Below are 11855 nucleotides of genomic sequence, written 5' to 3'. Positions count from 1 at the left end.
TTTTGGTTAATATTATTGCTGAAATATGGCGTTGCTCAGCTGTGAAGTTCAATGTGTCAAAGAATGCTGAAAATAGTGGTTTCTTTGCGACCACGGCTGCAATGTATTCGTAATTGTCCGCTTCAGATACAACACAGACTTCTTCCGACATTACCCCGGGTTCTTCATGTGTAATCATGAAAGATTGTCGTGGAAACGGATCCTTCTGGATGTGTGTTTCTGGGCCGAAGTCAATTTCTCCGCTCCTCTGTCTGTTGTGGATCTTCCATTTGAATGTCCTGCAGTTTTTGGTCGCATGTTCTACCTTTTGGTGGAAGTGGCTATACCTTGGGTGACGTTTTATTTTTGTTCTGCCGGTTCCTTCGCAAGAGATGGGATAGTTTTATCCCCGTCCTTACGCAACTCTTCCATAAGTTCAGTAACAACCTCCAATGGGAATGGGAAGTCTGGGGGTTCCACTATTTCACTTGAGTCGCTACTCCTCTTGTATCCTTTCCTATCTCTAAAACTAGTTGATATGTTCCCTTGTCCACTAACTCCTTCATATTTAGCGTACGCCATCGAATGTCCCCATTGTTTGGTTTCAGATGTTTTGAATCTGCACGAGAACATGTATCTTCGAAGTCTGCAAAGGTTTCCAGCCTGACAGCCGCTAGAATGAAGCTGAGCTTCGCTGGTAATCGGTTGATGCCTATCTTGAAAAGCTCTCTTTCAGGAATTTTGACACTGCTGGGTATACACTCTCCCCATAAACTTTTTGTGAAATCTAGATACTTTCCTCCTGGATTGAATTTATGGTTACAAATATCCGAGATGGTAAGCTGTTTCTGCCGAGAGTATAAATTTTTCATGAATTGGGTTCGCATCTCATTCCAAGACGAGATATTATTTTCCTCGAGTCCTACAAACCATGTGAAGTCGCTCCAGTAAGTGACTTCCCGAATTCCCTAAGGCAGATGGAATCATTGGTGGCATATTCGTTCAGGCTCATGAGAAAACAAAATACATGTTCTGTCGTGTTGTCGGATCCATCGAACAATTGGAAATTGGGATGTTTATACGTCACTGACATTGATTTATCTAGTAAGCCTTGAGTAAAAGGAGATTGCATGGTGAAGTTCATTGTGGGAGGGGTCAGGCCATAGTGTTCCTTAAAGTATTTAGAGATGTGCTCCTCCGTTATGGAGACATGATAAATTTCCTTATTAGGTTGTCCTTCTTAGTTCTGGGAAACCTCCTTCGGCATCTGAATGGAGCCTGGTGTCTCGCTACATTGGGGGTTTGGTCTGATAAATGAGAGTATTCTTCCGAAAGGGTGTCTTTGGGCCCGGCTTTGTAATAGGAGGGGGAGCTGGGGAATTCCAAAAGGGTCAGAATCTTCACCACCACCCTCGGGTTGTAGCTCAGATAACCTTTCCATGAGGACCAATCTTCTTGTATCCGAGTTAGCCAATTCTTGGCGCATTTGTTGTATCTCGAGCTATGGCGGGTCAAGTAAGGGTTGTTCACGTGTTTGGATGTTTGCCCTATCTGCCCCGACTTGTGCTTGTTGGGTTTCCTCAACATGTCGAGGGGCGGCCCCGGGCATATTCGATTGCTTTACCCTTATTAGTAGGCTTCGGTTTTTTCTTCCTGATTCTTCTGCCATCGGCATTCCAAATTCAAGATTTGTTTGTTGATTTAATACTTCATTGATACCCGATGTTGCCATTGGTCCCCCTGCGTCTTTAACGAGAAGCTCCGATCCTGTGGCGTTCAAAATACCCGTGGTCGAGGACTCCATTAGAATTGTATTGGTACCGTGGATTAGTCCCCAGTGAAGTCGCCAAATGTAAACACCCTTAAATTATCATAGGGTAATGAGGATACTAATCCCAATACGTAATACATTTATCTGAGAACTCTGCCTTTCTCTGGAAGAGTTCCCTGCTATTTATAGGAAAAACCTAACATGCCAGTGCCGTACACGTGTACCCTAATATCTTTTCTAGTAAGACTTCTACTATAGCCGTACACATGTACTATTACAGCTGGGGTTATTTAGGCACCCATCAGTTATCCTCTTCGGGGCAGTCCTTCTTACACTGCTTCCTCGTCTATGGTAATCTCGGCTCTGCTAGTGGTGACTTCGGTTAATACCCGAAGCCCCCTTTCATATCCTCGGCTCTTGGTTAAATTCATGTGTTTACACTCTGAAGAACAAGAAGAGATTTATCTCGATTCTACAAGTTCCTCTCGTAACTTATTTAATCTCTTCTCAAAGGCTGCAGCAGGATTAACAACCTTCGTTTCGTCGATCTGTGCTGTCCTAGAAGGAAAATTATGAAGAATGAGATTATAAACAAACAACTAATACCCCAAAAAATTAACGATAAATAACAAAAATAAACCCTAATCACAAAAAAATAACACTAATTCTGAAGAACAACAAGAGACTTTACATGGCATCCTCGATTTCCTGATCTGACTTACTCCTCATATCTCCTCTCATGTTTCTTCTCTCTCTTTTTTTTTTCTTAGGTTTTACTAGAAAAGGAGGGAAAAGGCACGAACTCTCGAAGAGATCCTCCCTCGAGGATTCTTATAAGAGAAAACCAAGCCGAGGCCCAAAAATCTTATTTTTCTTATTGTCAGGCCCATAATATTTTTAGGTTTATGTGACATTCAAAATTATTAAAAATGTCCGCATAATTTGGAAAGTAAACTGGAATAAATCCGCCGTTCCTTGGAATTTAATTTAGTTTTATCTCATTGGATAGATTTTAAAGAGATCTAAACAACGAGTACAAACAAAAATTCCAAATTTAAGTTTTTTACGAAAATGTCGGAGGTGATTGTTCTTTTAGGCAAAATTTTCGAAAACTTGATAAACAAAAAAGTTGGAGGTGACTATTTTTTACATAACAATTATGTAGCCACCAAAAAGATGCATGAAACGTTGTACAATGCATTTACTAATTTTTCTCTTCATATCTCTTCTCGACGTTTTTTCTCTTCTTTTTTTTTCTTTGGATTTACTAGAAGGAAGGAAAAGGCACAAACACAAAGCAAAACTCTCGAAGAGGTCCTCCTCCGGGATTCTTTATGGACGATTTTTTGGGGACCATGGTTTTATTTTGGGTAAAGACATTGGAAGTAAATCTAGGTCACCCCTTATCTAGATATTTATATTAATACCTAAATTATCCTCCTGATTAATTTTGGGTGATGATTAGTTAGTGTTCATAATAGTTAGTGTAATGATTAGTGAGATGATTAAGTTAAAGATAATTAGCGAGATTAAAAAATCAGATGGGTTTATTTTAAATAAGTAGAATTATTGAGAGAGTAAAGTTGGAGAAGATGGAGAAGGAAAACATGAAAAACGATGGATTTTACCAACCACAACCGGAGGAAGGGTATTTGGGTACCCAGGTATGCTTCAAACTTAGATAATGTTGGTTGAATTGCTCCAAACTTTCAAAAAAATGAAAAAATTTATGTAGATTTGGGCCAGTTCGGTTACCATATGTCAAGAACATGTAACCGAACACACCTGAAAGTGTAGTTCGGTTATGTTTTCCAAACACGTAGGTTACCGAACTCGCTCGTTAATGGAGGTTTTGGTCGTACAGTGTAATGTTCGGTTACCTAGGATAAAATGGTAGATAACCGAACTTTGAACTTAACAATTTATTTGGGTACATCTTGTGTGTTCGGTTAGTTTGCAAACTTCAACGCAACCAAGTTCCCAGCCGAACTGCAGGTTAAAAGTAACCCAGTGTTAGAAGTTCGGTTGGTTCGCAAACTTCAACATATTTTGCGAATCAATCGAACTGGGCTTATATATGCATATATGAAATTGGGCAACCGTTCGATTACTACGAAATTTATTTCTTGGCGAATTAGGTAGAGTTCGGTTATGAAGTTTCAAAGGTATAGTTCGGTTACAAAGAAAACTTAACATTTTTGCGAACGAACCGAACTTTTGGACTTCTCATTATTTTCGTAAACTAAAGTTCGTTAATATCCTAATTTTGCGAAGGAACCGAACTTATGGACTTATGTTGTTCTAGTACAAGGAGTTCGGTTAAAAGTATTTTTTGCGAATCAACCGAACTCTGAGTTCGGTTAAGAAAAAATTAATTCGTGATAACCGAACTTTTCTCTGGAAAAACAAAACCTCCATTAAACCTCTCTCCAACTTCCATTTTCAACTCATTTTGATGATTACTTCTAATTTATTCAACCAAAAACGGATGACAAGTAATGAGTTTGTGAGAATATCTTTGTTAATGTTTTAAATTAAGCTATATATATAGTGGTGGTGGTGGTAATCGGAGGTGGTGGTGGTAATTGGTGGTTGGTGTTGGTGATAATCGGAGGTGGTGGTGGTGGTAATCGGCGGTGGTGGTTATATATATAGGTGATTATTGGGTTGGTTTTTAAATTAAATTAGGTTAAGGATAGGTTAGTCATTTCAATGCTTTAGGACACCCCTTATAACTATAGGGAAGGTGGTCTAATAAAATCATGGTCCCTCAAAAAAACCATGATCCCTCAAAAAATCGTTGTTCTTTATACACAGTTGTTGATTTTATTGTTAGCCCAGTAGCCAAATAGAAAATAGCCCAACCAAATTCAATTTTCTTAAGGACCAAAACTCAATTCCTTGTCTTGTCTCATTTCAAGTCGATTCCATAAATTTACTCATGCAGTACAGTGAAGATAAAGCAGGTAAAATGAATTCAGCAAACCCGGGCAATCACACAACAATTTAGACCATGAAAATGGTCCGAAAGGATCTTGGACATTGGCGACAAATTCAGGGTTCAATCCCAATTCTTACACCCTATGATCCAAACTATGTTCTCTTGTTCTTGCTGCCAAAAAATAAACAGAAGTAAAAGAGAATTCTAAAGAAGAAACCCCATGCCAAAGTTATCCAAATACTATTCCATTTGCTTATATCATTTAATCCTAGCTTTCCCAGTATATCAACTCCGGTCGAAACACATGTATTACGAGTTATATTCATGCCTAAAGATTTACTCAGTGTCTTCAGTAACTTAAGTTTCTCATCAGTCGAAAAAAGCTCTAAAGGTGTGTTATCGAATATCTGAACACCTCGAACGAAACACTTAGTTGAATCATCGAATTCATTCAGTAAAACTCCTTCAAATGGATACTTCACTAACGATATGTAATGAAACCAAATCCAATACGGTGGAATCCGATCTCGGATGATAAAGAATCCACTGAAGAGAAGGAAATAAGCTAGCATTGCTACACCAATAACGTAGCCTAGCATAACATCTGGAACCACTCCTGAGAGAAACGTTACAAAAGAGCTACCTGCCCAAAATGAAGCCAAGATTGCAATGAAAAAGAACAAGAACCCTGAAAATCCACCTGATAAACCTACTGCCCAGAACGTTGTTGCTGCAAAGGCGATAGAGAGCATGACTAGTGCAGGTATAGTTACAATCGAGTGTGATAGAACATAAGATGAACGGCGATATGCATTGTAAGCAGTTTCTCTCATGAAGATGTATCGTTCTTGTAGGAATTCAGGAAGAGCTTGTATACAGTTGTAGAATGTTGTGGAGATGGCGAAAACCATTAAACCTAATCGTTCTTGTACACCTTTTGGTGAGTTATCAAGTTGCCAGAATATAGTGGCTAAGATAAAACCTGTTACAAGAACCGTTGCTAGGCGGGCCAACAAAAGTTTAGGCGTTCGAGTTGAATTTATCATCGACCGTTTGGACAAAACATATATTTCGAACCAGAATGGGTTTCTGAAAGTTGCAATGATAGATTTATGAGTAGTAGAATCATTCTTTGACGCGACAAATACTAGTTTTCCACTTGAAATACTAGAACTTATCGCGTTTTTCAGAGATGGACTTTCTGGAATACTACTCCTGTTAAAGTTCCGATCACGTGAATATGTAATATCTTGCCAAGATGACTTGTTGAAATCAACTAGCCTTTTCGTGCCTCCTGGCGATACCTCGAGTTCACGTATAAAATCAAGAGAAAACTCAGTTGGGTTCTCATTTTCTGGAATTGGATGGCCGAATTCAGAGAAGAACATGGAAAGATTCTTGGGTGAACCGTTGTAAACAGTTTGTCCTCTTGAGAGGAAAATCAAATGGTCGAATAGGCTAAGAATTCTGTTACTAGGTTGGTGAACTGACATGATGACTAAGCTCCCACTTCGAGCAATTTGTTGAAGAACTTTAACCACCATGAAAGCACTAGTAGAATCGAGACCTGAAGTTGGTTCATCGAGAAACAATAAGATAGGATCATGAATTATGTCAACTCCTATTGAAACACGGCGACGCTCACCACCGGAGATCCCTCTATGGCCTTCATCACCAATCACCGTGTTCGCTGCATTTTGAAGTCCTAGCTGACTGATAAGTGCTCGAACTCTCTCCATTTTCTTTGACTTAGAAATCGAACGGGGTAATCTGAACTCAGCTGAAAACATCAAAGTTTCTTCAACGGTTAACATAGGAAAAAGAAGATCATCTTGCATCACGTAAGCTGAAATCATTTTCAAAGTCCTAGATTCAAGAACTTCTCCATTTAGTGTCACGGATCCTTGCAAACTTCCTTTTGAGATCCTGTTCGCAAGTGCATCGATCAACGTAGATTTCCCTGACCCGCTCGCACCAAGAACCGCCATTATTTCACCTTCTTTTGCTTCACCTGAAATATCATTCAACAAAACTTTTTTCTTTGAGTGATTGCTCTCTGGTTCCACAGGATCGACCTCTAAATCATTCAAAAGCCTAATTTTCTGACAAAACAAAGCACCAAGTGACAAATTTCGACGTGTCTTGACACTGTATTTTAGATTACTAAATGAAAGAACAAATCGGATTGGTCTTGGATCCAACTCTGGCACTCGGTGTACAACTCCATCATTGGCGACGTGCTTCGGCTGTTCATCAAGTAATGTTGGCGAAATATCTATAGTGGAAGAAATAATATTACTCTTAGTAACATCTTGAAGCTCCATTGAATGACTTGATGATCTCCTAAGAATGAACCCTGTATTTAAATTTATAGAAACCGAAAGATGGAATGTGAACAGATATTGATAAAAATCTTTTGGATTGTTTTACTTCTCAATCATGCAGCTGTTATTTTTTGACTACGTCGACTTCAAAAAGCAAAATATAGTTTTTCGTGCAAGTTTTATAGAATGTAGCCAATCAAATGTGGTAGTTTCTTTTTCAAAATTATTTACCATTGATATTTTTCTTAATACTTGTCTTGAGCTACAAGAAAACCCAAAATTGAGATATATTAATATTTTTAATTTATTGTTCAAAAGAAGACAGCATATTACTTGCGTGCACACATTAAAATTTGACAAAGTAGGAATAGACTAAACACAAAAGCACAAAACACACTGCATTAGCATCCATATCCTGGAATCTTATTCCTTTGAGGGATGAGCTAGCCCAAATGCAGTATGTCGGCTTTAGTCGAAGAATAAAATTATCCAAACATCCCGTACAGATAAAATCCCAACTTAGCTTCTTTTGCTCTTGCTTCCAAACAGTAAAGAAACGCACCACAGAATTCTAAAGAAGAAACCCCAGGCTAGAGTAATCAGTACGCATTCCCATTTATTAAGATCAGTCAGACCATGATCTCTCAATATATCAGCACCCTTTGTGAAGCAAGTCATGGCGGTTAGTTTCATCCCGGATGCGTCACTCAAAATACTTAAGAACTCAACCTTTTTATCAGTCGGGAACACAGCAAAAGGTGTACGATCAAACATTTGAACACCACTAAGATAACATGCACTAGGGTTGTCGAATTGGTTCTGTAAAGCACCATTCAGAGGATACTTGAACAGAGAAATGAAATGGAACCATATCCAGTATGATGGAATTCTGTCTTTAGTGATAAAGAATCCAGAGAAGAGATGGTAGAAACCTAAAACTGCCAAAGTTGAAGCATAACCCAGTATAGCAAGCGGAACGACTCCTGATAAGAAACTGACTAAAGAGCTCGCTGTCCAAAATGAACTGAAGATTGTAATGAAAAAGAAAAAGAATCCATGAATTCCACCAGATAGGCCTACTGACCAAAATGTTGTTGCCGCTAAAGCAATGGAGAGAATAGTTATTGAAGGTAGAGCTACGATCATATTCGATAGAACGTAAGATGAACAACGATATGTGTTATAAGCTGCTTCTCGGATGTAGATATACCGGTCTTGAAGGTATACAGGGATTACATCTGCACAAATGTAGAAGCAGGCAGCCATTGTGAAAGTGTAGAACCCCAATCGTTCTTGAACGCTTCTTGGTGAATTATCAAGTTGCCAGAATACGGTGGCTAAGATGAAACCTGTAAGTAGAATTGCTCCTAATCGCATCCCAAATACTTCAGGTTGTCGACTTGAATTCTTTATCGATCGTTTCACTAGGACAATTATTTCCACCCAAAAAGGATTTGCAAAAGCTGGCAGGCCCATACTTATAGAGCTGACGTTAGTGGCCAGGTTTCGGTTTGTAATACAAGCACTTATGGCGTCTCTTAGAGATAGACTAAATCTATCAGATGTCGCGGACTTCATCTTTTGCAGCCATGATAGGTTAAATTCAACTAAACTTTTCAGCCCTCCGGGTGAACCTTCAAGTCCACGAATCAAATCAAGCAAAAATTCAGTCTTATTCTCATTTTTGTGAACTGGGTGACCGAATTCAGAGAAAAAATAAAGGAGATTTGCTGGTGAGCCAGTATATACAGCCTCTCCATGTGACAAGAAGATCAAATGGTTGAGTAGACCAAGAATTCTGTGACTAGGCTGGTGAACCGACATGATAACAATGCTCCCGCTTTGAGCGATTTGTTGCAAGAATTTAACCACCTGGAAAGCACTAGTAGAATCCAGTCCTGATGTTGGTTCGTCAAGAAACAGTATTATGGGCTGTGAATTATGCCAATCCCTATTGAAACTCGGCGACACTCACCACCGGAAACTCCTCGGTGGCCTTCATCTCCAATCATGGTTTTCGATGCATTTTGAAGTCCTAACTGATCAATCACAGTCTGTACTCGTGCCTTTTTTTCTCGTTTCAAAAGAGAACGAGGCAGTCTAAAATCAGCCGAGAACATTAAGGTTTCTTCAACTGTTAACATAGGGAAGAGAAGATCGTCTTGCATCACATAGGCAGAAATTATTTTCAAAAGCCGAGACTCCAATATCTTACCATTTAAAGTCACAGAACCTTTCAAGCTTCCTTTAGAGATTCTATTAGCAAGTGCATCAATCAAGGTCGATTTCCCTGAACCACTTGCACCTAGAATAGCCAAGATCTCACCTTCTCTAGCTTCACCTGAGATATCATTTAACAGAACCTTCCGCTTAAGTCTGAAAACATACCAGCGGTATCCACTTGTTTCCCTTCTGTTCCACGCCCAATATCTTTGATCTGCCGAAAGCATGTCAGATTTGTTATTTCCGATTTATTTTGACACTGACACTGTATGTCAAATTACGAAATGATGGAAGAAAAGTTGGATGAACAGATGTTGGCCTCTCTTCAGTTGTTGTGCATGCGGCATTGGTTAACTCGATATCTTCTTCCAACAACATAATCTCACCTCCGTAGATAAGAGTATTTGAGCTTGTAGAAACATTAACCAGCTCCATTATAACCTAAACATGTTCTCCTCTTACATTTCCCTATAAGAAGTACTTAATTAAACAGATTTGTTCAGGCAACTACCTGTTCAGCAAATAACAGGATAGCCATGACTTAGTCCAGACAATTTAAATAATTAGATATGATTAGCTTCCACTCTATGATATGTTGTTCGGATCTTTATCGCAACTTTACGTTAATTAGATTTGAAGAAATGACAGCAATATATTTTTGAAGAAGTACGTGGAAATTCATGTGCACAAATCAATATAGTCAACTCTCGACTATTACTGGTGGAATTTTCAAAGCGAGTGTCATGGTGAAGCCTAATGCTGAGCAGATTTGGATAACGTGTTATTTTTTTAACACTGGGTAAAACACCCAAGCTGTTAATTAACGACACCTTAACACTGGGTAAAAACACCCAAGCTGTTAATTAACGTGTTATTATTTTAACACTGGGTAAAACACCCAAGCTATTAATTAACGACACCTTCAGAACTGACTACCACCAAAAATTGCTGCTGGAAAAGTAGAAGTTTAGGTTACCGAGCCAGGATTTTTGGAAGGGTGCAAAAAAATTGACATAACGATCGTTGAGTAAAGAAATCTCCATGACTGTGTCAAATAAACCAGGTTGATAGCCATGTAATTATGTTCATTCTTGAGTATTACGCCTACCTCTAACAACTGTTACACAAGGAGATTTCAGTTCATGCTTTCATGCAATCCAGGTTTATCAAATTTTTATGGTAGTATACTGATATCCGCAAACTTTTTCTTCTTTTGTGTTTGTTAGAGCAGTTCCTATGGAATGAACAGACTTGGAGTTTGTTCATTTTGCTCCCACTATGGAATGAACAAACATAAAAAATGGATGTTCAAATCAACAAATTTGATGCTTTGAACATTGCGTCGGAAGATCCAACGCGAGTCTATGGTAAGGACGGGCGATCGATCTCGCTACGAACGTGCGACCATGCCAAACGATTTTCTCATTGACGCCCGCGTCTTTTGGTTTAACGCCAACTACAATTCCTGGTTATTTTACTACTTTTTAAGTAGGAAAATCAAATTTCCCAAGTTTCCATTAGCTGGTCGAAAAGAAGGCCAAAAAAGTGATTATGGTGCTGCCCAGGTTCGAACTGGGACCTTCAGTGTGTAAGACTGGGTCGAAAAGAAGGCCAAAAAAGTGATTATGGTGCTGCCCAGGCTCGAACTGGGGACCTTCAGTGTGTAAGACTGACGTGATAACCGACTACACCACAGCACCTTATTGCACAAACTTAAATTAAGAACGATCATGTTCTTGAGGTTGTCGACTTGAATTCTTTATCGACCGTTTCACTAGGACAATGATTTCGACCCAGAAAGGATTTGCAAAAGTTGGGTTTGTAACTCGTTCATGAGACCCAGGTTGTCGACTTGAATTCTTTATGGCGTCTCTTAGAGATAGACTATATCTATCAGATGACACAGACTTCATCTTCTTCAGCCATGATATGTGACAAGAAGATCAAATGGATGAGTAGACCAAGACATGTTCGTTCATGAGACCTAGACCATGGGGCGTCTCTGGACGTCGGGGACGGAACAAAAAAGAGGTATTTTAGAAACATACTATATTACAACTGCACTACTGTAAACTTGTACGATGCTCAGCTACCCAATGTTTCTGTATAAGAACCAATTTAAGTCTCGTACACATTCAGTGTGGTACTAAAATTCAAGGTGAAACTCCCAATTCAGGTCACCAGCTCAATTCTTATAGGGAGTTTTTCTTAAAAGAAAAAAACAAATTTAGTCATGAAAACCCAAGGTGACCAAACTTGTGGTACAAAAACCCCACTCAAATATTGGGATCCATTAAAACTCCATCGTAAATAAAATTGATACAAAAACCCCAAATTTTTAAAACTTGATACAAAAACCCCAAATTTAAATGTCGGTTTCATCGAATTTTATTTTGGTTTCATCATAAAATTTGATGGAACCAAAATAAAATTTGATGAAACCAACATTTAAATTTGGGATTTTTGTGTTAATTTTGTTTTGATGGGGTTTTTGTGTTACTTTTGTTTTGATGAGTTTTTGTGGAAAGATGGTGACACCTCTGGGGTTATAACTCGCGGACCGAAAAAAGAAAGAATAAATAAAAAAATCTTGTCTTTTCTTTTCTTTCAAGTAACA

At 38.7% G+C, this 11855-nt stretch overlaps 1 protein-coding gene, 1 non-coding gene and 1 pseudogene across 2 annotated transcripts; all 3 read right to left on the bottom strand.

The window, feature by feature from the left end:
* Nucleotides 1-4597: 4597 nt before the first annotated feature.
* Nucleotides 4598-7053, bottom strand: LOC113323248 (ABC transporter G family member 6-like). Its single transcript, XM_026571530.1, has one exon. The coding sequence runs from the start codon at nt 7013-7015 to the stop codon at nt 4844-4846; it is 2172 nt and encodes a 723-aa protein (XP_026427315.1). The 5' UTR covers nt 7016-7053; the 3' UTR covers nt 4598-4843.
* Nucleotides 7054-7398: 345 nt separating this feature from the next.
* On the bottom strand, nt 7399-9673 carry LOC113324133 (annotated as a pseudogene).
* A 1191-nt stretch (nt 9674-10864) lies between these two features.
* TRNAV-UAC lies at nt 10865-10938 on the bottom strand. Its single transcript has one exon. It is a non-coding gene; the product is annotated as a tRNA-Val (tRNA).
* Nucleotides 10939-11855: the final 917 nt, after the last annotated feature.

Source organism: Papaver somniferum, chromosome 11, assembly GCF_003573695.1.
Source record: "Papaver somniferum cultivar HN1 chromosome 11, ASM357369v1, whole genome shotgun sequence".
Classification (NCBI taxonomy): Eukaryota; Viridiplantae; Streptophyta; class Magnoliopsida; order Ranunculales; family Papaveraceae; genus Papaver; species Papaver somniferum.
Note: the sequence above shows the minus strand (reverse complement) of the source record. Positions and strands in the feature narration are given on the sequence as shown.